At 45.0% G+C, this 26,429-nt stretch overlaps 1 protein-coding gene across 1 annotated transcript in view; it reads right to left on the bottom strand.

Moving 5' to 3' along the window:
- The window catches only part of DPP6 (dipeptidyl peptidase like 6), a 753,509-nt gene that overhangs the window by 173,305 nt on the left and 553,775 nt on the right, over positions 1 to 26,429 (bottom strand). The window contains exon 7 of the mRNA XM_046670129.1: positions 8,596 to 8,677. Within this exon, the coding sequence (XP_046526085.1) occupies positions 8,596 to 8,677 (82 nt within the window). The remainder of the gene's footprint in view (positions 1 to 8,595; positions 8,678 to 26,429) is intronic.

Genomic DNA, 26,429 nt, shown 5'->3' with positions numbered 1-26,429 from the left:
CAATTTTTAATGATTATATAATGTTGTCGTATCCAAGAAACTTTCAGAAGTGGGGAAAGTGCCCATAGTGTGGCCAGGCCAAAGAAGTCTCTTTCTCGATATGCAAACATATACCAGTTTATTTTTAGTCCTAATATTATTTAATAGATGACGTACTTCCCATGTTCATATACAGCTTACCTAGTAGTTTTTAATGGTTGTATAATAGCCTATCCTGTCAATGTACCATACCTTACCAAATTGCTTTCCTATTAACTTAGGATAATTATAGCTTTTAAAAATTATTATTATAGATAAGAGTGTTATGAATGCGTTTGGTTATATCACGTTTGGCTTTTCTTTAAAAGTGATTTCTGTGCTACAATGTAGGAATGTCTTTATGACTTTTACTACACATTTTTGTATTGTTTTAAGAATGCGTCTTCTCTTATGCCCCTACCTTACATTCATATGACATGACAAAAGTTAAAAAAAAAACTCCGCAATTTACTGTTTCCATTGTTTCCCTCACTTCCTCTATAACCCAACAATTATGAAGCTGCTTTTGTGTTCTGAAATCTCCACATGTTCAGAGAGCCTGTGGGTCTAAGGAAAAATCCCCAATCATCTCTTCCTAATTCTCCTCATTCTTTAACAATGATCACCAGGTCCTTCTGCTGTCCTGCCCCATCCATTCACGTTATTGGCCAAAAACTCAGCTTCTTTACTCGAGTGCAAGTGAATGTTAAAGTGATTGAGTCCCACGGGGCCATGAAGTGATAAGATATTGTGTTAAATTTGAAAGGTACCCTTGATGAGCTAGTAAGCTACTCACTAACCCGGTTCCATCCATTACTTGAGGATACATAAGGCGATTTTCACGCCAGCGATATTAATTTCTTGGCTACTGTCATGGACTTCAGTGCCCATGATGAATGTTTTTACAATGAATACCAAATTAACCCAAACTGATTAGAGGCTTTTATAAGTTATTAATGGGATGTCACTTCAGTCTGGTCCATTCCATGTATGCGGCATTTCACTAAATAATCTCCTCTTGCTGGAAAGATCAATCTTTCTCCCCTCAGTGGACTTGTCAATGGTGACAGTACGCTGCCTGCCCCCTTTGTTACTTGGAACTGGGTGAGCAATCATGCCCTTGGGGACGGCTGTGACCTAGGGGAGGCTGTTCCTCCCATTTCTGCTCAGTTCCCTGGTGGCTGCCCTGTAAGGAGAAAGAACCGCTGACCAGCTGGAGGTCCCGGGTCGGGGTGGTCTGCTTTCCCGGAGGGCTGGGAGGAGGAAGAAGGAGGACACCCAGGCTTTTGCTCTAGTTTTTTTCTCCCAGCTTTATTGAGAGATAATTGACACACAACATTGTGTGAGTTTAAGGTGTACAACGTGTCGATTTGATACACTTCTGTATTGCAGAATGATTACCCCCACGGCGTTCGCTAACACCTCATCCTGTCACACAATTGCCATTTCATAAGTCAGACAGAGAAAGATAAATACTGTATAATATCACTTATCTGGGGAATCTAAGAAAGCTGAACTCATAGAAACTAAGAATAGAGTGGTGGTCACCAAGGGCTGGGGGGTGGGGTAAGCAGGGAGATGTTGGTCAAAGGCACAAACTTCCAGAGAGAAGGTGAATACATTCTGGGGATCTAGTGCCCAGGCTTTTGATAAGGGACACGTTCTCTCTGTTCGAGGGATAACTTCTGCGGTGGCATCTGAGCAGGGGCATTGATCTCACCTGGTCAAGGCCTTTTCTAAAGAGACAGACACAAACCTACACAGAGCCAAAGGTTTAGAGGAATAGGAATCGATGATGTGTTTTCTGAACAGCATCCCTTATGCCCTATGAATTGGAGAAGAGTCAGAGAAGAGACCGAGCCCTTAGGGTGCCCACTCAGATGCCCATGGACATCCTGCATCTCCCTGCTTTATCAAGTGCAGCCTAACTCACCTTCCAACACATACGGACTTTCACTTGATAAAATTCTTATTTTTCTTCTCATTCTCTACATTTTGGCTAAGCCAAGTAATAATCTTAACAGCAACAACAACAATAAAAGCCATTATTTATTGAGTCCTTTCTTTATACTGGGTTCTAGGCCACACACTTTAAATAGATTAACTTAATGCATACAGTGATCCCCACAAGATACACATAATTATCTCCATTTTACAGATGGGGAAACTGAGGCTTTGAGAGACTAAGCATCTTAATCAAGATCGTGCCTTTAGTTAAGTGCCAGAACCAAGATCTGAGTGTGGCCCTTTTGATGCCAAAGCTTTGTTTTTATTATCAGCCCTTGAAAAACAGAGCAAACTAAATCAAATGTCCTTTTCCTTCTAAGGCTCAAAATCAGGACCTTTGGATTCTGAGACTGATGAGATGGCCATGACACCTCAATGGGGTTTCTGGATAGGGGCTTCTAGGTTCCAAGTTGGGTCGGTTCCTGGGTTCCTGCTGTCTCGTTCCCTGCACGGGGCTGGTGTCCTGGCTGCGGTGCTGTAGGCGGGCCCCACCCCGTCACATTCTTCTCTGCACTTTGTCATGCTGAGAGCTGACTGTCCTCCTCTCGCTGCCAACCTTTCACAGTCGCCACGCCTGAGAGACGCCCGAAGCAAATGCACTCCCCTCCTCAGACCTACTGTCCACCTGCCCTTTATTCCATTTAACAAAGTGGTTTGGTGTTTCAAGAACAATCTCTCCATCTAGTATCTTATGTCGAGTTATTGACATTTTGGTAGCATGAATTTTTACAATGTTAATGGGTTACTTTTAAAAATCCTTTTTCTTTAAAGCAGAAACCCAAATGCTACGAAGGGACCCAGTGTGGGAGCAAAAAACATTCAGCTCGGGTTTTTCTGAGTCCCTCACTCACTCATAGAAAAACGTGTCAAAACACTGCTTTGGGAGGGGCGTGTGAGCCAATGCTCGTGAATAGGGGAAGTAAGACCCTCACTCTCTTTCACTGCTAACATGTTAGAAAGAAAAATAAATACAATATGCTGTTAAGTAGACAGAAAACCAGCACTGAGACACACGGACTCATAGAAAGTCGATTTTTAAAGTTTAGTTTCCTTAGAATGGTCTGTCCTTCGAAAGCCACGGCTGTAACGTCACAGGCCCAAGAAAGTGGACACTCGCTGAGGTGGGGGATGGCCTAGGACCACGTAAAGGTGCCCCGTGAGGTAACTCTGAGAACACAGGTGTGAAAGGTTTCTCTGAGGAAGGAAAGCCCGACGGACGTGTGGGTCGGAGCGAATCAAGCATGGCAAAAGGCGGCCTGCCAGTCCCAGGAGGAGGTGCAGACTGCAGGGTCTTGGCTGAGACTTTGGCTGAGAGCTGAACTGGTCCGATGGGAACACCATCAAGTGAGCACGGATTGGCCGCTGAGAGGACGAGGCCTTCGGGAGGGCTTTGTCCCAGGTGGCATTCTATCATCGAGATTGGAGGATCCCAGACTCTTGGTTAAAAACAAGGTCAGCACCCAGGCGGGGCAGTCACCCATCTCCCGCAGCTGCTGCTGTGGACCGGACACCTATCTTAGCCAGAGTGGACGGAGATGCAGTGGGAAGCATTGAGGAATATTTCTGAGGGGGGCAGAGCACCACGAAGCAATCGCTGTCACTGAGAGCTAGTAAATGCGGTGATCGGGGCATCTTCCATGGGAAGCTGACGTCGCTGAGGAAAGAACCACACCTTTCTCCTGCATCTCCAGAATCTGGCAGAAGGTCTGGAGCACAGGAAGTGTTCCACAGGAATTGATGGAAACAGTAACAAAAGAGTGAATAAAATGAATGTCGAAACTGCATATGCAAAAGGACTGGCCTTCTGGGTCCTTTCCATTGAGCTGGCTGACGGGCCACAGCAATCGTTGATCACATCTGTCACTCCAGGGAGTTGGGCAAATGCTTGAAAGTCCAGTCTGCCCTGCACCTGAGACCTTGTCGGGAGGGGTGCTGCCTGAACCATTTATGAAAGAGCAACATAAACAAGGATTCCTTGACTCTCCTCGCTAAGTTATTCTATCCTTGACTTTCCCTGGAAAAGTATCCTAGCGTCTAACAAGCCATATAGTCAAGCAATTCTTCATAAAGTCTAGCTGAAACCTCCCTACTTTGGTAAAGATAATGTATTTAATTTTATTCTCTCGTCTTCAGGGAGACACAGACCAGCTCGCTGTTATCCCGCCCACAGCCTTCCACGCCCTGGGAGATTATGGGAAGTTGGTTCCTCTTCTGAGCGGGAAAGCAGAGCCTGTGGGCATTCCCCAGTTTTCTTCCCTCGGGTTGTTGTCATCCCCACCACTGCTCCCCGAGGACAGCTCCAGCCCCCGCTCCAGCAGGCTTCCGGCTAACTGCTCTTCTCATTCCTCATCTTTCACATTCTGAAGCTGTCTCTGCACTGAAGACTTCCCAATGGACTTATTAAATATCTCTTTCAAAGCTGCTCATTTATCACCATCGTGGTAGCAGGCCAAGCAGAGAGAGACCCATTCTCTTTGTCTCTGATCTTCTGAGTATACCAGCAAAGATTCCAGCCTCGAATTCTTAACGTTGTCTAACGCTCTGCAGTCATATTTACGAAAGTGACCACAGCACTTGGTTCCAAAGGAGCATATTGTTATGTAACAAACTGACGTAAGTTCCTGACACCTCATAGTAAGCTGCGAAGGCACCTGAAGAGCTGTGCCTCCAGCGTGTTGGGTGCCTTAAGCGCAAAGAAGGCCAGTGCAGCTACCCTCAAAGCGTGTTTGTTTTTCTTAAATGTCTCTAGCAGAGATGACAGATAAGAAAATGAAAGAATATTTCCAAATAGACAATTTAGTTGTATTGTGGGTTAGCAGAGACAAAACCTCACATAAACAGACAGACACACGTGGGGGGCAGGACTTCATGAAATGATCAAAGAAAAGAAACTCAGAGGGGTTCTCGCTTTAGGCAGAGATTCATCTGCAGAGGATAAGCGGAGAAAGATAGTAAGGAGAGAAATTTTGAAATAACATGTTTCAATGTAAATGTTTCTGTCTACTGACTCCATACAGATTAAGAGGAAGGGGAAGCGAGGGGGAGGCACCCACTCAACATTTTACATCTGTTTTCTCATTTAAGGCTGTTTAATCTAGCCAAATCCATTTTCCTATTTCTAGGCTCAGTAGATAACGTCAAATTCTGCAGACAGCCTGGTTATCCACCACGAACAAAGACCGTGACCAGCACCATTTCAGAAGCCAATTTCCGGCAGAATGGAGGCCTCCCTCGGTTCGAGTTTTTCCCTGTCCTCCGACAATGCATGGGCCAGGCAGGCTGTATTTATTACCTATGGTGTGATCGGAAGATCTAACAAAATTTACTCTAAAAGGTAAGAGCCGCTAAGTGGAGGCCACATAGAAGCATTGGAGAAAACGCCTTCAGCCCACTTCTGGTGCCGGTGTCATCTTCCTGTGATTTACGGGGTTCTTGAGCCAAAGGCATCGCTGAAATCACTCACACAAGGAGGGGACGATGCTCAGAAGCTCTCTGGTGAACTTTAGCTGCAGCTGTGTTCTCTGCTCCCAGAGGAGAATTAGTCATTTCAGTTTGACTCATTATAATTAGAGTAGATTTCCTTTGGGGAGCAATATTTACTTTTTTAAAATAAAATGGCAATGAGGGAGTTGTCGGTGTTTGAACAGCCTGCTGGCGGGTTGTGGATTTCCTGTGCTGAGCGAGTGCGTACTGGGAGCACCTGTCAACATGGGCTGCTCTCAGGGCTCAGGCTTTCCCTGGATGAGGACAGCCAAGAGAGCATACGACCCCCTAAGTCAAGGGTCAGCAAACCACAGCCTGCAGGCCAAAATACCTGTTTTTGTAAATAAAGTTTTGTTGGAACACAGCAATGTCCATTTGTTTTTCTACTGCCTACAGCTGCCTTCTCTGTTCAACAGCCAAGTGGAGTAGTTGAGACAGAGACCAGCTGGGCCTGCACAGCCTAAAACATTTACTATGTGGCCCCATACAGAAAAAGCTTGCTGATTCCTGCTCCATCATAAAGGATGCTCTCTCAACAATGACTTATATTGCTTAGCATACTCAGTACAGGAACCGTATAATAAAAATCCCAAAGTTCAAAAAAGTTTAAAAACTCAAAAATTCCATGAGCACAGTAGTACTTTTGGCACTAAGCCCAAATATTAGCAATTACTACTTAACTGAAACTCCATTTCCTGGAAGCAGGAGGAGTCAAACTTCCCTTGCTGTCTGTAAGATCCTAAACACACACATGGATTCTGGCTATTTGCCTCCATGCAGTTGTTCTATGTTTAACTCGTCGAGGACCACAGAACATGTTCACTGTTTAATCAATCCATCCATGCATTCATTTCTGACCTCCACAAATATTTACTGAGCGCCAGGCGCTGTGCTGGGCACTCAGAATCCAAGATGAAGAGCGCTGATGCTGGGACTAAAGGCCACCCAACCGTGGAGAGACACGTCACCATGCAACAAGAAATCGTACGTGACAGGAGTTTGCACGGGGTGGGCATGGGAGCCGGGAGAGGGCTACCTAGCGGTGGGGGGAGGGGAGTCACGGAGCTCTCTCAGAGAAGCTGATGCCTAGTTTTGTTGTTAGTTATTCCTCAAAAGATTGAACATGATAACTTCTGGAATCACCTAACCCTCCCCTGTCCACCGGGAGCGTCACATGAGAGTGAAGCCAATTGTCCCTGGGGCAGCAATGGCCACAGACAAGGAAGGGGCTGGCCTGACAAGTAAGGAGTGGAGAGTGACCAGCCCCACTGCCTCCAGAGCCCCAACTGCCTCCAAGTTCCAGGGATACTTCTAAAGCTTGTGCACGTGCATGCACACACACCTCCTCCTTTTGCACTTGTGGGCTAATTTTTCTTTAAATCGCAAGCCCTTTCCAGAAGGCAGGACTAGGTGTGCACGACCCCTGTTACAGCGCCTGGCCTCACATGAGCCAACAGTGAGGCGTGAGTCTACAAGCTGACTGATAACCACCAGGTGACAAGGAAGGAGCAGCAGGTCTGGAAAGAGACCTTGACCAGTGTTCAAGTCACAACATCCTCCTCCTGTGACTGCAAAGAGGGTGGACATTGACCACTCGGTAAGGTTGCCCATTCCCCGTGCTCTCCCGAGTGGCAGGATGAGGCCAGGGGGTGACCCTCCAGGAGGATCCGTGGAAAACGGGGAGGGCCCTCTGTGGCGGGCTTCAATCATCGACTTTCCGAGGGGTTTGACGTCAGCTATTAGAGATTCAATCACAAGAGCCTTGAACGTTCAGGGCTTCCACAACCTCCCATGAAACTGCAGGTTTTCCTTGTGTGAGAGTTGGTGCCTTTGAGGAAAGAGGAATTTTGCCTCCTCGTGACCGAGTTGATGGATTGGGGTCCTCCTGCCCCATCAGCTCCCAACATCCTCCCCACCTCTGGTCACGTTCTCACTTTCATCCTCATCTCACTCTCCGACTGCCACATTAGGGACACTAGTGATAGCTAAAGTAGTTTTGTGGCCTATATCCTCCTGTTCCTTTACACCAGTTCGAGGCAATGGTTTTAATATTCAATCAGGAAAACAGAATTGTATATTGGGAAAAATAGGAGTATTTCAATTCCCAAGACAGTAGGCAGCCTATCCAATACCATCTCTCCACAAGTTTTTTAAAATGATCATTTTCTCTGTTGTTTTACGAAAAGAGAGTTTTTAAAATGCAGCTTTGGTTAATCAGCTTAAAGATGCAGAGGAAAACGGTGACTTGAACACAGCAAAAATGCCATTTGATCTTCAAACTATGGGACTTCGATGCAAGCTCTTCAAATAAAGCTAAAGGGAACTGATAAATATCATCTTGTTTTAGACAAATGCAACATTCGAGTTGAACAAACCTGAAAGATCCTCTTACCAAAGCTGTCACTCACTAGCTGCGCCGGCTCACTGGGCCTGACGCCGACTGAGCGGTCCAGATCAGCTAGTTCGTGAGTACCCAGGGTTAGAACCCTCGTCTTACAACCATTTATTCCGAGCCTTTTTATTACACCATCCTTGCTATTCACAGTTTCTCCAAACACCTTAGTTTTGCCAGTTTGGGTGGGAATCCATGAAGATGTCGGATGCAAAGCTGAGAGGCTGCAGAAGCTGTGGGGAACCCTGCGTGTTGATGCTCCTGACAGGGAGCCCAGCTCCACTGCACCCAACAAATCTACCTTCTTCCTAAAACTCTCCGAAGAAAAGAGCCAGAGTTCCAAGAACAAAACAAAAGAAACTCTCCATGTTCCATGGTTCTGATAACTCCCACTGGCAGTCCTTCTGACGAGGTTTATCTCTGAGTTCACAGTAAGTCTGTGGTCTACACACAGCTGCAGTTAGGGACCACTGGAAGGAGATCGGATATGGGATCCAAAGCATATGCCATTCCAATTTCAAGAGAATTCTTTATCCAAAAAGAAGTGCCCAGTTTACATATGCAGATACCCTGGTGGACTTGCCCCAAATTTAATTTACACATATGCAGAGACTGAGTACAAGGAGATGCATTCATCCTATAAAAGGCAAACTCCATCAAAACCAAAACATGGTCAATGAACTTGATTTCCTTACCAGCTGCTGGCCTTTGGGGCCCCATCCTGCATACTGAAGTTTTGCATTGCTGACTTCTGGTGGATCTAGACTTTGAGGGTCCCTGAAAGAAAAAAATCAACAAAGCAATATGGTGGGAAACAAGAATTTAAGATGCTATACCTTACTCCTTTCTCCTTCCACTGCACCAATTTCAGGAGCTTGTGTTATTAGATAATATGTCTCATTTGGCCTCCATTAGATTTCTTCAGATGTATATAATTTACATGAAGCTGAGATAGGCCCACCACCACTTAACCCAAACAGTAAATATTCATCCAGAGAGAACATGCAGAGAGGTCTGTAGATCAATTTTGAAAATATCCAGAATGATCAAAATTAAAAAGAGAAATGCACAGCTATGCAGTAATAAATCCCCCCAAAGTATAGCTCCAACTTTGGCTGTCCTGGCAAGTAGGTTTTTTCCTAAGCATAATGCCAGTCATTATGACCTTCTAAAACCAGTGCCCTCAGGACAGAGTCCACCCTTCAGTTAGTGATGATAGGGAGGAAGGAAGGGAAGCAGAGGGAGACAGAGAGAGGAGAAGGCGTGAGGGAAAGATTCAAAGTTTTCTTCTTGTCAATCATCACTTATATTTTTCATTTTTAATTTATTCACATGCAAAATACCACACTAACAAAATCCTGCCTATGTACTTAAATAAAGGTCGTAATGAATAAAAGTCATAATGAAAAAAACCTAACTTTTATAAGTTTTAAATATTTCCTATGTTTTGTAGCTACCACTGTCTACAACATGTAGAAAAGACTGATTTTCACATTTCTTTGAGATGATACCGTGCCCCATAAAGAATTATACCCGTGTTCTGCTGAACAGGCCAGACTCTGTCAGGTGGCTCCCTATCACTTGGCTATAATGTTTGTTATGCAGAAGACAGAGCTGTGGATGCGCTCCTTCATCTATAGAGAGGCTATGGTTGAATGGTCTTTGGAAAAGGAAGATGCTGTATTTTAGGAGTTGCTTGAATAAAGGAGATGAGACAAGAAGGGAAGGGAGGTGAGGCGGGTTGAATCAGCAGGAAATTCTAAAATAACTGATTAATAATAGGACCAGGATAAGACAGAATCCATGGAGAGTAAAAGTTGTTGGGGAAGCTGAGCTAGTCTGCAATGCAATGTTGTAGATTGCGTCCCTGGGTCTGGAGAAGCCAGGGAAGCTTGAAGATGGGTGATAAGGTGCCGAGTAAGGGATGAGAGTGGCAGTGGGAATCAGCTAGGAAGGCCGACACAGGGCAGTCGGAAGAGTAAAGGGGGTCTTAAGAGTCCGGGTTCCAAGTGAATTCTGAGAAACCCTCCCATTTGCATGCTTTTAATGTTTCAAAGTATTTTCATGAACATGGGTGATTTCCTCTTTAACCTGGGGTACAGAAAGTCTTTCTAAGGATGACCCCAAATCCAGAAGTGATAAAATGAGAGAGTAATAAAATTGACTACATAAAAATTTTTAAATTTTTGCATGACAAAAATATCACAAACAAAAGACATCTTACAAACCGGGAGAAAATATTCATAACATATACCATGGACAAAAGGCTAATATCCCTAACATATAAGGAATTCTAACCTACTGAGGTTACAAAAGATGAAAAAAAACCCAACCAGAAATATGAGAAAAACACGTAAACAGACAATTCACAAAAGATATAAAAATGATCCTCAATGTACCAAAAAGTACTCAAACTCATGAAAAATTAGAAAAACACAAAGTGAAACTGCACTGAGTTATCATTTCTCACCTATGCAACTGGCCCCCCCAGAAGAAAGAAAAGTATGATGCATTGTGCTGGTGAGGCTGCAGGAAAACAGGTGTTCTCGTACTTTGCTGGCAGAGATGCAAACTGGTACAAGAAACTTGGTGATACCTAATAAAACACACAACTAACTTCTGACCTAGAACACTTCCGAGAAGATACACCTCCAACAATACAAAAATGCATAGGCAGAAGGTTATGTTCATTGCAGCTTTGTAACTACAGAATATTGGAAACAATATGCGGTTGAATAAACCATGGTACACTCATACAGTGGAGTATGGTACAGCTGTAAAAAAGAATGAAGGTCTCTATAAAATGATATGGAGTTATGCAAAGCCCAATAGAGTGTCTATAGTATGTGATCCATCATATAAGAGATATAAGAAAATATACATGTGTCTCTTCATCTGTGAGAAGAAGAAATACAGGAAGCAGAAACCAGAGAGCAGAGATTGGTAGTGTGTAGGGGGTGGGTGGAAAGAAGGAGGGTTTGGGAAATGGCATCACTGGGATGAGGAAGGAGGAGCATTTTCTGGTATATTTATTGGTAAAACAGTCTATCTTAGACCATAGTAGGGTTTCACATCCTCTTTACACATTCCAAAAATAAAACAAACCATTAAAAACCACCAGGATGTGAGGGAACTCATAATGGAATAGAAACACTGACAACAGCACAGAACCGTATTACAAATGCAGTACAAAACTACACTGAGGGGGTGGGGAAGAAAAGAACCGACACAAGCAACTTGGGCAAAAGCATCTTGACTGGATGCCATGGAGATGAAGACAAAAGGAACTGCTGTAACGTAGTGACTCCGTGCTTCTCAGAGGGGTGGCAATCTGAGACTGCTTTATATATAAACTAGAATTAGCCTATTATGAAATATCAAATATCTTGGAGATAATGAGAGCTGGGTTTCTCACTGTTGGAGAAAAAAGTTATAAGGAGAACGGGGAGGCTAAAAGAAACTCTGTGATGCTGGGTTGGAATCAGAGGTATCAGTACAAACTCATGGTTTTTAATGTATACACAGAGAGATCCAAAATATAGATATGTGTGTACCCACAGGTTATACATCCATATATATCTTTGCTCTGCTCGTGGAGAGGCCCAGTAACAATGAGGACACCCCGTGACCATAGCTTGGTCTCTAAACACCATCTTCCAACAAAAAAGTAAATAAGACTCCTAGGAAAAGTCACTGTATCCAGGCTGGAGCAGGAAAAGTACGGGGTGAGTTTGGAAAGTAAGGACATACTCAAAAAACATAGAGGCTTGTTGAAAGAATGCAGAGGCCAACCTAAAGAAGTTTCTCATGAACAAAGCCGGAATAATTTGAGCAGCAAAATAATTAATGACAGTATCAGGTTAACTCATAGAATAAAATAAATATCCATGAGTCCATATTAATACAGATAAGTAATCAAATAACTAAACAAATGGGGGAGGAGAGCCAGCTCTTCTTCACGATAGAATCCAACTGATAAATGTAGAAGGAAGGAAGGAATGAGCATCTCCCGTGAAGTAAACCACAGCAATGAACGATGCAGACAAGAGCCACTAAAATTAGTGGGTGAAAGTCTGGAGAGAAACATAATTTTCACAGACTCAAAGTATCTTCCCCGAGATATTTATCAACCACAAAGGGGACAACAGCAACTTTGCAGTGGAGAAACCTGGCAGACAGTTGCTTGAGACTGAGGGTAGTGTCACCAGAAATTAGACACATCAACATCATGGACCCTTCAATGCAATGCCCCAAGAAGGACAAAGCATCATATATGTGATACCTTTGCCAAAAATGCATAACTTCAATCATGAGAAAACTTCAGAAAAACTCAAACTGAGGCATGCTTCACAAAATAACTAACCAAGACAAGGAAAGACTGAGGAAATGTTTCAGACTGAAGGGGACCGAGAATAAATAACATCTAAAGGAATGTGGAATCCTGAGACAGAAAAAAGACATTGGTAGAAAAACTGGTAAAATTCAAATAAGGCCTGTAGTTGAATTAATAATATTGTACCAACGTTAATTTCCTGTTCTCGATCATGATAGTGTGATGATAAAATACACTAACAGCAGAAGAAGTGAGGTGAGGACTATAAGAGAATTCTTTGTACTATTTTTTACAACTTTCCTTTGTCTAAAATTACTTCAAAATAAAAAGCTAAAAAATTCCAAAGAATTTTAATAGCTTATATCTCATTGGTTTTAAAAATTACTATAGAAAGGAATGGAAAGTTAGAAAATTTCCCTCCCAGCATACTGTGATCTTGATATTGAATTTAAAAATATTACTCCCATGTCTAGCACAGCATAGGCACCCAATACATGCATTTGAATAAACAAACAAGTGAGTAAGTATCGGTGAGCTATGGAGGTGGTGCTAAGTACAAGAATTTTTGCAAGTTTAAAGACAAACCTAATGGATTCACCTGGCCTGGGCTTATTTAGAATTTTCCAAGCACAGAGGACAGGCTAGGAGACCAGAAAAATGTTTAAATTCCATAGCTTTACTTAATATTGCAATTCACTCTGTTAGATTACAATTTCTAGCAGGTGTCTTGGATATTCCGGAACAGCAGGAGATTAACACTCTTTTACCTAGGTGTGAGTTCCCATCAGTGCTCACTGGAAACAGACTCTCAAGCGGATAAAGTGCTCAGAAGATTGCAGCTGCACCAGGGCGGGTATGCCACGGTCACACATGCCTGCCAACTTTATGACCTCTACTTCTCTGGGCGTGGGAGACCTTTACTCCCTCTCTAAAGCTGCCCTGCCCTCATTGCCTGCATACTAGACAAGTTTCTACAGCACGAAGGCAGCAAAGTAATAGGAAGAACCACGGGCTAGCGATCAGAAGTCCGGCACCCGAACTCCAGCTTCACGACACAGATCACGCGGCCGGGGCAGCTCTCAGAGGGGCCTTAGTCCCTTCTACCGAAGAATGGGGATAATAACTATTCTTTCCCCCACAGAACGGTCATGAAAATCAAGAGAAACAGTGAACATTACTTGATAAACTCTAGCACACTCTAGAGAGGTAATTGTTTTTATTTTTTTCTAGCTAGTGAATCTCTCTCTTTCTCTTTAAACTAAATCAATGACTCCAAGATGCCAGAAGTGAGCTGCCTCCTGAATCAGCACAATTGTCGAAGGAAAACACCAGGGTGTACCTCACACAGGCGAGGAAGCTGGGATGTGGGGGAAAGAATTCCAGGAGGCTGTAAATTTAAATCTGAATTCTGCCATCAACTAGCAGTGAGGGCTTGGGGCAAAAGAGAAACTCAATCTGTTTGTTTTCTCATGTATAAAATAATAATGCTTGCCTCATAAGATTGGACTCATCAACACACTGCATATGAAAAAACAGAGCTTACCTAGTAGATATTCTGCAAATGCCAGTTTATTCACTGGTACATGTAAATATTCAAGTCGATCATGCACCACTATCTATATGTAACTTTACAAAAGCTCCAATAATTTATCAGATACAAGGACGAATTTACTCCATAGAACTCAGCAACCAAACCATGGCCTAAATTCCTGTGTTAGATGGGAGCTTGAGTTTAGGACCTCAGCCCTCAACCATGCCCTCCTCATTGGTTTCTACAAAATAAACCTATATTTTTGCACTGGAATGTCATGGTATCAGATTCTTATGCTTTCGGGTTAAAAGCGGATTTCAGGGAGATCTCTTCCACCTTCCCCTCCATGTGGGGGTCCTTTCTCCAATGACTGACTTGAGGGTCATTCATCGTCTGCTTAAACCTCCCATTGAATGGCTTCCCTTGCACAATCCTTTCTCTGCCCCAGCCGAGTAAATGCCCAACTTGAGTTTGTGCTCAATGCGTGCCCCGCACAGAAACACGTAGACCACTGGCAACTACCAGAGAAAAGCACAAAGCCAAATGCAGTCTCTACCTCAGCTGGACACTAACCCATCTCATTATTACAACCAAGTCTTGGTTAGTCATGTTCTTCTCAATGACGATTCCAGTCTTTCCTGCTCTTTTCACACCCCCTTTTATCTACTGCGCCCCCTTCTCTGAGCAGATGGCCACACATGGCAGACAGGGCAGAAGGGCACTGTTCTGATCACCTTCCAGGAAGAACTTACTGTTCAGCTGCAATGTGCATTGATGGCGGTTCACGTCATCAGAGCTGGCGTCAGTTTCAAGCACAGGTCATTCTCTCATGCGCCAGCTCAGTGACTGAGCATGGCAGGGGTCCTGGAGCCTGACATGTCCACCAGCGCGGGGTCCTCCACTGGGCAATCTTTGCTTGGAGCTCCCTGTTGGGTTGTCCCATGTGGTCAAATCTGCATGAGTCTGAGGTCAAATTCTGCTTCCTTCCGACTTTCCCTTCTCAGCTGTCACATTTGCACTGTGGCCTGAAGCCTTTCCCTCCTAACCTTGCTTGCTCCCCCTTTTGTCTTTCACAGGCATCGCTCTCAACAAACCTGCATGTTCAGCCTTTGCTTCTGAGAAGACGCAACTGGCACCCGGGCTGCCTGCCACTGACACAGCTGCTCCCTCCACCCACACACTTAGGCATCCATCCATCCCACCTCAGTCTCAGAGCATGAGGCATCCCCTTTCCTGTCTAGGCCAGCTCCTCTTTCTCTCCCTCCTTTTCCATTCCAGCCTAGAACCATGAAATCCCTTCCTTTCCACTTACCCTTATGGTAATTTTTATTTATTATTTTTTATTACTAAACTTTATTTTCCAGAGTAGTTTCAGGTTTACAGAAAAATCGAGCAGAAACTAGAGCTCCCATAGACCCCTCTGCCCCTGCCCTCAGTTTCTTGAGTTACTAACATCTTGCATTGGTATGGTACATTAGTTACAACTGATGCACCAATATTAATACATTATTATTAACTAAATTCTGTAGTTGACATTGGGGTAAACATACATTGCCTTGCATGTTCCATGGGTTTTGGGAAATGCATAATGTCATGTAGCTGCCATTACAGAATCATACAGAAGAGTTTCACTGGCCTACAGATGCTCTGGGCTCCACCTGTTCGTCCTTCCTCCCTTTCCTCCAACCCCTGACAACCACTGATCTTTTTACTGTCTCCATAGTTTTGTCTTTTCCAGAATGTCAGAGTTAGAATGCTACTGCCTTTTTAGATTGGCTTCTTTCTCTTAGCGACATATATTTAAGGATCCTCCATGTGTTTTTGTGGCTTAAACTTTTATGTAGCTTCAGCCTCCTCCAGGATTTGCTCAATCTGCTCTTTCTATCTGCATCCTCTCTCTTTGTTCTTACTCCTTTCCTAAGGCTACTCTCCCATCTAAGTACAAAACAAGTGAGACAAAGGAAGGAACAAAAAACACCTTAATGGACACAGCTTCTCCATCCATTGACGATCCACCCCTACTTGTCTTCCCACCTGGACTTAAGTAAGTAGATCACATGCAGTGGTCATTTTCTGACCTTCCACCCCACCCTCAATCCATTGGAATGTGCGTCCATCCCATTGTGAAGCTGAAACTGCTGTCTTGAGATTTTCCATTAGCATCGAATTGCCAAATTCCCTCTCCGTGGGCTCCTCTTCCTCTGCCTGCTCTTTAGAAGGGAGCATCCTGGGCTCCCGAGAGCAGCACCCGCTCCTCTCATCCCACACACCCCACCCCAGGCAGTCTCCTTTACCGTCATGGTCAACTACAATTCCTATTCTGAGGAGCACCAACACCACATCCCTAGACCAGGTCTCTCCCCAAACTTCAGAAAGTGTACAGGATATCTCCATGTGGACATCCCACCAGTCCTTAACGTTAACATGTGTGAAACTGAGCCCTGTCTGTCCCCTTTCTTCAGTGGTGGCATCACAACCCTCCCAGGCATGCAAGCTAGAAACCTGCTGCAGGCCTCTTGGAGGTCAACTAGCCAAAGCCACGTGTCGTGTCATGGTCAAATTGCGTCTCCCAGAGAGATATGCTGAAGCCCCAACTCCCAGTACCCATGAATATGACCTCATTTTCAAATAGGGTCTTTGCAGATAAATCAATTGATAAGGCCATTCTCAAAGGGGAGTGGGGCCCTAATCCAATAACTGGCGTCTTTATAAGAAGAGAGGACACACAGAACAGACACAAAGGAAAAATGCCATGTGATGATGGAGGCAGAGATTGGAGTGGCGCAGTCACAAGCGGAGGAGCGCCAAGGACCACCTGCATCCACAGAAGCTGGAAGAAGCAAGGAAAGGTCGCCCCTGCAGGTTTCAGACACAGCATGGCCTCTGACCCCTGGATTCCAGACTGCAGCCCTCCAGAACTGGGAGAGAACGAATTTCTGTTGTTTTAAGCTACCCAGTTTGTGGTAATTTGCTACTGAAACCCCAGGAAACTAACATGCCCTTCATTTCTCAGACGAATGGAGGCCCCAAGTGGATAAGTGATTAGTGCTTAAGGACACAGAGCTGATCAGCTTTTGTTTGAAGATTAATCTCCTGCTTTGGTCAAAGGGAGAAAAGGAAATCTCCAACTGACTTAAGGAAAAAAGTAGAAAAGTAAACCCCGAGGGAGTTTCATCTGCTACGGCTCTTGCTGCGTCCACCTCACGGTGGTTCCTGTGGAGCAGGATCTTCTGTCAGGGCAGGGGTCCTGGGCGCCACCTTCCCACATGGAGGACCACTAACAGTGCTCTCTGCCCTAAGCCCAAGACATTTCATTGTCATCAAATGATTTCCCATCGTGGACTGGATTATTCTGAAATTCTTAGGGGGCTGTGTGTCTGTGTGTTTATGTGTGAGAGAGAAAAAGAGAGAGAGAGAGAGAGTGAATGAAAGACAGACAGAGAATGAGAAAGAGAATGGATGAAGGTATGTATTTATTTATTTTGGGGTTGGTTACTGTTCTCCCCCCATTTTTCTGTCTTTCTTTTTAGTTATTCATTTATTTTAAAGAATCCATGGCAGGCTCCATGATGAATCATCTCCAGAGTGGAGATGGATTGGTAAAAAAAATGATTAAGGAAGAATAAAATTATCTGGACTTACTATATCTCAAAATAATCATGCAATCCATTCTGATTTTGCTTATTTGAGCAATAAACAAAACAGGGCATAAATCATGTTGAGTTTTGAAGAGTAAATTAGTATAGCAAAGTTTACTCATTTATCTTCCTAAGCTAGTTTCAGGAATTGAAAAGCTTCCCAACAAAAAGAGCATTTGGAAAAGAAAAGCAAGAAATTACTTTTCTGGCTCCTAAGCTTTCATGGAGAAAGACATCAAAAAATAGTACTTTCAATGCCAAATAATATGTGTTTTTGGAGTCTTCCCACGTGCTTAGCATGTCGGGAAATATAAAAATATAAGATACATCCCAGTTCTAGAAGAGTGTCTGCCACATTGTAGATGCCCACAGATATTGATTAAATAATGAATAAATGGATGGAAGGACGAATAAATGGGATGCAGTTTAATCACCAATTGCTGATTGATTAGAGTTGGTAAGACCTTAAACTCACACAGCACTTAAGGATTTCTGTTATCATCTTTTACTTATATCTTAAATTATATAATTAAATTCTTGAGGGCAGGAATCCTCATAGGCATAAACTGTTCCTGAGTGACCAACATTCGAGTACATAACCTACTATGAATGTCAAGATGTCTCTGTGTCTGTGGTGCAGCAGAAGTTCCTCTCCTTGTGAAAGATCTGGATCTACAAGTTCTGAGGCAGATGGTCTACTCACGGAAAGAGTGATGGGGGGCTCCTTCTGAAATATGTGTGACGTATCCCTTGTCCAATTCACAGGATACTTTAACACATAAGATCACAAATGTAAGTACTAAATAAAGTCACAGGGAAAGATTTTCTAAATAAAGGGCAACTTGTGTCTTATTTGTCACTGTATACCCAGGGTCTGGAGCAGTGCTCAATAAACCATTGCTTAAGGAGAAATGAGAGAGCAGTGGGGAGGGTCTGGGGTGTTAGCTAAATGACACAGCGTATTTTGGGGAAGATGAAATGTTCTAAAATTGCATGTGGTGATGGTTGCACAACTCCGGGAATGCACGAAAAACCACTGCATTGTACAATTTAAATGGATGAACTGCATGGTACATGAATTACATCTCAACAAAGCTGGGACAGGGAGGAGGAGGGGAGAGGGCAAGGAGGAGGAGGAGGGGGAGGAGGGAGAGGAGGAGGGGGAGGAGGGAGAGGAGGAGGATGAGAAGGTGGAGGGGGACGAGGAGCAAGAGGAGGAGCAGCCCTCGCTGTGGCTGCGGCCAGGGCCTTGGGCCTCATCTGCAGACTCTAGGTTCCAGGTTATTTCTATTCTGCCTCACCCCCGCCTGATGACGTAGTGTCAGCCTCCGTGCTCTTAATGCTTCCTCAGGATGCGCTCCCTGAGCTGGAATTCCTGCCCTTCCTGGCTGGAAAGGGGGACAATCTCAAAGGAGGCAGAAGCAGGCAGCAAGCCTGAGCAGCGCTAGGGAGGAGCTCCCATGCTGTCCCTCTGGATGGAACTGGAGAAGAGTAGCTGGACTAAAGTGCCCAACCCCTTCCCTTTTCCTGCCACACCCCAGGATGAATGAATGTTCTGTCAATGGGGAGCTCTCCTCAAAAGTAGGTATAAAAGGAGCCAGCCCTGGGAAAATTAACCAGCTCTCAGCTTGGCCTCCAACCCTCCAGGAAGCTCACCCCTCTGCTGCTCAGAGGAGGCCCCACCCTCCCCCGCTGCTGACACCCAAGCCTGCTCACTCTACACAGCTTTGTATAACCCAGAACTTGCCATCCTCTTTTTTCTTCCATCACAACATACCTCTCCCTGGTCCCATTCCTCCAGGGCCTGCTCTCTAAGAGTAGACATCTAGTCAAGGTGATAAAGACACATCACATGCTCTCGGGTGAAATTACACATGAACAATTTGGAAGCAATGCCTTCCCTCCTTCCTGTTCTGAGCATGAAGGAATGTGGCCTTTGAACTCAGACATGGGCCTGAACCCCAGGGTCTCCACTTACAATCTGTGTGGCCTTTGGGCAAATCACTGAACCTTTCTGAGAGTCCGTTTTCTTCTCTTTGAGATGGGGCTGTTCCTCATTGGGTTACTGTGAGGTTTAAATGAGGAGATGAACATAAAAGCTGAGCCCAGCAGCTGGGTCCTGGAAATCAGTTCAACGGTGTTGCTGCTGTGGTGTTACGGCTGTTAATGGCGGAGGAGGCGGGAGACTGGGAGAGCGAGAAGAAGAAGAAATGCATACAATCCATTTGTTCAAGCCTTTTCCAAAATAAGATGGTCTACGTTGTGTAAAGCACGCAGCAATGTCATGCAACGTCAGGACTCAGGAGATCTTCAACAGGTGGAATGACAGTGTGGACATCCTCTAGGTTCAGAAAACAATGAGTTGTGCCAGCCTGGGCATGTGAGTCAACTCCTCTCTAACAATTAGTGTAACCCTTGCCTCTCTTGCAGTTGAAATAAATCCATTTGTTTACCTTCTTATAGGTTTCACCTTATACCATAGAGAGAATTAAAAACTAGTTTGTGATCACTTCAAGGGCTTTCTGTTCCTACTCTTTGCTAAAATCCCATTACAGAACAAAAGAGCTTAAGAAGCCTGCCTCAAAATGAAATACACACTGAGAGGAAGTCAGTGATTTCTTCTCAGCACGTCAGGAGCAAAATGAGACTCGAGCCTTGGCGGGCTGGGGAAAATGGGAGTTTCTGAGAGGATGAAGAGAAGCTCTTTAAGAAGTGGATGGATGTTAATGTAGCTAATTCAGAAAGGTACTTCTTCCTGCTTCTTCCCACTGAGAGGGTTTGATCTCCTCTGGGTCCTTTCCTGGTGCCTTTTCATTTTCTCCATCAGTTCACTGGCATCAGCTCCAGCTTTGGGGGAATCTGCTCTCATTGGCCTAGAGAACAAATTGCTCAAAACCCTTAACCAGGATGTGGTTTTAGTAAACATAAATTGTGCAAAAGACAAGTGATCAAAACCTTAAAACTCCACAGCTACTTGAAAGATTTCCTTGGTGGTTTAGAAGACAAGTTGGTATCGATTACCAGCCCTGCGTAGTTGAGGAGTGAAAACAGGTTTACACAAGGCAGTGTGTGACAGTGAAGTGAGTCCTGAATAGGAATCGGGACTGGTCCGGGCACCGCTCATCACTAAGTCAGTATCTCGGCTAAGCCACTTGTCCCATCCTATAAAGGGGGAGGCTGAGTGGTTAAGACCCTTTATCTACCTCACAGTATTTGAGAATGAAGCATACATTGTGTGTGGAATTTCTTTGAAGAGCACAAATGGCTCCATAAAGTCTCGGAATAAGATGGGGTTCATAAACAATAACGTCTCTTCAAATTTCTGACGTTTAGCAATTAATCAAACACTAGGTAGACTGACAGACTGCCAAAATTTCAATAGAATGAAAACAACAGAAGGAAAACAATAGAGTGTTAAGACCGGCGGGGACCCCTGCAGTGGCCCTGTTTCACCACGAACTCTCGTGAATCCACAGGGTCCGCACACTCTTGTTAATCACTAGAAAGCATCATCACAGATATGGGGGGGACGTCACATTTTCAGTTTCCTTTTCCTATACTTAAAACATTTATTTCTACTGTGTCTCAAAGGTATTCACAAACAATTTCTATTTTTCTATTCAATCACCTCTTCCAACAAGAGTTGGGAAAGTGGGCCAGTTGGATATCCAGCAGAAACGGTAGACAGTTTGGAGATTTGCCATTGCTGGTTTAAGCAGTAAGAAATGATACTGTTTAAATATGGGCCCCGCGTATCTGGATGGGAGGCCACAGGTCTACTTATTAAGAAGGAACTCTGCTTATTGCTTAATTTAAGCCTGCGGAAAGCTGAGATAAGGAAGATCGCCTTTCGCACAAGGAGAAAAGGGCTCTGTTAGACAATCCTCTCTGAAGATGATCTTCAAGGTCTGCATCTGAGCTTCAGGACAAAGTGTGTGTGCTGTGGTTAGGAAATGCATATTTAACATACCCATTATATTCAAAATATAGACTGCAGAGAGAAGACAGCAGAATCTTTTTGGCCTGTGTAGCACATGGGGTTTTTCAAACAAGGCCACCACAATATTTCTGGTCCCAAATGCTTTTTTACAATCTTGGTGCTCCTCATCCCAAGATGGAGCTTATTTCTTTGAAACTGGGTGGGGCTTTTTGGCCTCATCAGTGAGCTGAACGCAGCAGAACTGCCTCTGCCAGACTCCTGGGGCTATGTCGCAAAGGCAACCATGCACTCCCCCAGGTCTCATTCTTGGGAGACCCTCCTGTGGAAATCAGCCACCATGCTGTGAGGGAGCTCAAGCCACATGGAGAGTCACATAGAGGTGTTTTAGACAGCAGACCCAGCTGGGGTCTCAGTGACAGCCAGCATCAACCTCCAGGCATGAGAGAGGGAGCCTCTGATGAGTTCAGCCCCCAGCCTCCAAGCTGCCCGGCTAACACCGAGGGGAGCAGAGATGAGCTGACTGTTGAGCCCCATGCAAATTGCAGATTTATGAGCAAAATAAATGTTGTCAGTTTTAAACCCCTAAGTTTTGGGGTAATTTGATATTCGGTCATGTAACTGCAACATTCACCATGAGTTCATGGAAAAGAAAAAGAGAGTATTGTACGGGGTGTGGTTGAAGGCAGTTGGGACAAAGAGGTCTTCGTGGCGTCATGTGAAAGGAGCAGACACTGTACTTGTATATGCAAAAGGAGAGTCACCCTCCTTATGCTCTCCATCATGCTCCTACCAGCCCATCCATCCCTTTTAAGGGGGCAGAGAAGACGAGGGAAGGCAAGAATGCCCCCACCCTCACGATTTCTCCTACATGGATGAGCCAGTGTCCTGTTTGGGAAGTGGGACGTCAGCAGTCTCCCTCTGGAGACACCTAACAACCCCTCTCAACTGATGCCTCTTTGTCTCCCCTTCATTTCTCCCCCAGTGTTCTCTCCCTCTCGCTCTGTCTCTCTAAACACCTCTGTTACTTTTTCTTACCTTTTCTATCTACCTGTTAGACATTGATATCTGAATTGTCAAATATTTGGGAGCAGTCACTGGCATCATTTGTGGCGAGGATGGTCAAACCTACCCACTGGGTGGTTCTGAGGATAAATTAGGTTACTTATGCAACGCTCCATCAGCATTTTGTTCAGCAGGCCACGAGACTGGTGTTCAGGGAAGAGTCATTGTGCAGTGAGGGAGGTGGTGAGTGCTTCTCTAGTCCACAGACCACCTGCATCATGATTACTGAGAGAGTTACTTAAAAAGGCAGATTCCTGGTCTCCACCCCAAGGGTACTGTGCAAAGAGAGTGAGTTGTTCCTTCTTGCCTCTTTTGTTCTCAATAACATCCTTCCTATGCACCCAATAGATGACCCTGGACTGCTGGCATCAAGACCCCATGTCACAACCTCCCTTGCAGTTGGCTGAGGCCTTGCACTAAATTCGGTTGAGTGAAAGTGGTATGTGCAGCTTCTAGGTAGTGTCCTAAAACGGAAGGGGTGCGCCCTTCTTCCCTTTGTTCTTTCCTCTTAGCTAAAAATTCTACGTGATGGCTGGATCTAGAGCAGCCACTATGGAGTGTGAAGAGGAGGCCATCAGGCTGGAGAAGCAACATGGCGGGCCTGAGTCCCCAACTCTGTGGGCACCAGCCCGGGCATCCATCTCTGGACTTTCACATGTGCAAGAGCAAGTTCTACTTTGTAAAAGCCATGGTTATTTTGGGTTTTCTGCCCTCCAAAAATCTAACTGAATCATACCTAATATACCTAATTCTGGATAGATCCTAGAAATATGCATTTTTATAAGCTCTCTCGATGTCTTAAAAATAAAGATTGAGGGGCTGGCCTGGTGGCACAGCGGTTAAGTGTGCACGTTCCACTTCAGTAGCCCCGGGTTCGCCGGTTCGGATCCCGGGTGCAGACATAGCACTTCTTGGCATGCCATGTTGTGGCAGGCATCCCACATATAAAGTAGAGGAAGATGGACACGATGTCAGATCAGGGACAGTCTTTCTCAGCAAAAAGAGGAGGCTTGGCAGCAGTTAGCTCAGGGCTAATCTTCCTCAAAAAAATAAAAAATAAAGTAAAGACTGAGAACTGACCCAGCTAAGTACCCAGCATCTCATCTCAATGAGTCACACTCTGACAGTGGCGTGGACTGTCTGTAGCTCTTGGAATGAACATCCAGGAATGCTGGGCGACCACAGCATCCCCGTGGTGCCCTGAGGACCTGACCACACACACGCTCTACATGCAGGTAGGGGGCGGGGCTCCCGGGTTCTGTGGGCTGTGATCCCTGATGAACACTCCTTCTGACCAAGAGCTGGGTTTGTTATCTGAAGACACTAATGAGACCCTTCACAGAATTATTTTAAACCAATTTAACTGTGTCTATTGATAATTTAAAAAAGCACAAACTTTGTGATAATAAATCTGACCAAAGAACAGGCCGGAGAAGCCAGACAACAATAAATCTCCAGCAGCTTAGGTAAGGGATGAAAAGTGATAAATTAGAAGGCACAACAGTACCGTACAGTAGAGAGGAAAAATAGTGTTGGAGCAAAAACGATTTGGATGCTACAGCTAATTAACAAAGCAGGACCCAAGCGAAGACGCTGAGCGCCAGTTACCTCGCCTCTCCCCTTTCTCTCCAGCATCCTGGCGCTAGATATAATTACTAGCCCATGTGTCCGAAGCCTGCAGAGAAACTGCTTTTTTTATTGCAAGATTCCACTCCTAATTCTCAGGGCTGCATCCTGAGTCATTCCGTCTCCTCTTTCACTGATTACGAACTTGCCCCTCAATCTGCTCTGTCATTCCTTTCGATTTCTAAGGCATAACTCAGAACTTTCATATTGCTTTTATCTAATCTGGGCACTTATTTTTAGAATCAGGCCTGAAACAATCTTGTTATTCAAAGTCGTGTTTTGTGTGAGGATGCTCTGGGAAAAGGTTTCCAGCTCTCAGACAATCGTCAAGTCACCTGGGGCTTCAGGGTGAGCCAGAACAAGGCAGGACAAAGCCCTCAGGGATAATCCTGGTCCAAGAGTTCTTTTCACCACCTTCAATTTAGTCATCCCGTCCTTTTCCTTTAGGCTGCCCATCTGTAAATTGCGAAGTCCGAACCAGAGGTGTGCTGAGACTCACCAACGTTGCTTGGTGATTTGGAGAGAAGAGTCAGTCCTCATACAAAGGAATCCAGCAGCCCGTCCACAGTCACGCCCATTTGGGCGACACCTGGCACAGTTAGGACCATGCAGGGCTGCACTGACTTTTCGCTAACTCAGCTGGCCTGCCTGGGGGTTGTGCGCCATCAGTAACTGTCTACAGGGCTCCGGGCTGAGTTTGGCCTGTGGAACGGGAGGTGTCTCTGAGAAGGTGTGTGACCCGCGGAGTGAACTTCAACTAGAAAAAAGCAGAGTAGACTCTCACAGGCAGTAGACACAGTAGCTTAAAAATTATATTTAGGTAGCTCCTTCAGATGCTTCTAGGTTTCCGGACTGGTCCTCTAAATCTTCATCTTTTCTCCATTTTCCATATCTCATCTTTCCTTCCCACTCTCCCTCTCTCTCTCTCCTTCTGTGTCTGTTTGTCTCTCTCTGTTGTACTTTCTGGAGAGTGTTCTCACCTTTGTCTTTAAATGTTTCTATTGACTTCATTTCTATCATATTTTTCACTTCTAAGAGTTTTTGTTCCGAAATTTAAATAATATTATTCTATTTGTCTCATGAGTGTAGTCTATTCTCTCTCTGAGGATGTTAATTAGAGGTTTTTTCCCATTTTCTTCTCCTTGCACAATCTCTATTTTCTCCAAACTGCTTGCTTCTGTCTGTTCGTTTGATTTCTATCTTTCATGTGAGAAGATTTCTTCAAACAAATGGAGATTCCTTATTGTGTGCTCACATTTGGGAATTTGGGGCTGACGAGTTGATGGGCATTGTGAAGAGCAGAAGTGTCTGGCTGGCCCATTCCATCCCTGAGGGTGCTATCTCCTGGGAAAGATCCCTCAGTCCCCAGCTGGGGGGTGAGGTGTGGCTGCCACACATCTGAGAAGAGGAAAAGCAGAGGAAGTCTCGCCATCCATTCGGTGTGCACGCATCCTCTCACCCGCGTTTCAGACCCTAACCTGTTCCTGGTGTTCCTCTATCTGAGGCCCTCTCTCCTATTCTCTCCAGGAAATAAAGCCCCAGTCTTCTGAGGAGTCGGCCAGGGAAAGTTGGGGTTCTGATGGCTTCTTAATTTTCAAACAATCCTTCTTGGTTTTCTTCCCTTTTCCCTTAGTCAACTTTCCAGAAGCACCTGGAGGGGCTCATTCTGAAGCCTTTCCATCAGAGAAGATTTAATCCATCACACAGGAAACCACACACAACCAGGAGAAACACCACGTGGGCAGTGGCGTTAACTGACCAGTGCCTGTGCCTCATGTGCCAAGGACCGCTCGGGGGCCTTCCAGGAGAAACCAGGTCAGTTCTTGGCACAGGACTCGTCTGTCTTATGTCTGGGCGGCATCACTTTCCACTCTTCCTTTGCTTTCCAGCTTCCACCATGTTGTTGCTCCTTCTCTCCTCCTCTCTGCTCCTCATGGATTTATGCCTTAGACTTTATTTGCTGTTGTATTGGTGGGGGCTTGAGGGTGGCCCAAAGCAGTGAAGGTAGCTTTGCTGTGTTTACCTGGACGTCTTCATTCATTCTTTCAAAAACTACTGTTGAGTCGTCCTAGGTGTCAAGCATTACGACATGCTTAAAGGTGGGCAGTAATCCAGAGAACTCACTAATGATGTGCGCCTGCAGCCTTGGCACACGCTGCCAGCTCAGGGGGCCGTGAGAACCAGAGCAGAGGAAGCCGACCTATGAGGGAAGGTCGGGGAAGGTGTCTTTGGAGAAGCAACAATTGAGAGGAGATATGACTTATGAGTAACAGTCAACAAAGCTATGATTCCTGGAGGTGTGTGTGGGTGGAGGAGGGGGACGAGAGAGAAGAGTCTTCAAGGCAGAGGATAAGCTGGTGGAAGGGCCGTGGCGTTTGGGGAGTGTGGTTAGGACAAAG

The sequence above is a fragment of the Equus quagga genome, chromosome 8 (genome assembly GCF_021613505.1).
Source record: "Equus quagga isolate Etosha38 chromosome 8, UCLA_HA_Equagga_1.0, whole genome shotgun sequence".
Taxonomy (NCBI): domain Eukaryota; kingdom Metazoa; phylum Chordata; class Mammalia; order Perissodactyla; family Equidae; genus Equus; species Equus quagga.
The sequence above is the reverse complement of the archived record's forward strand: the minus strand, read 5'-3'. Positions and strand labels throughout refer to the sequence as shown.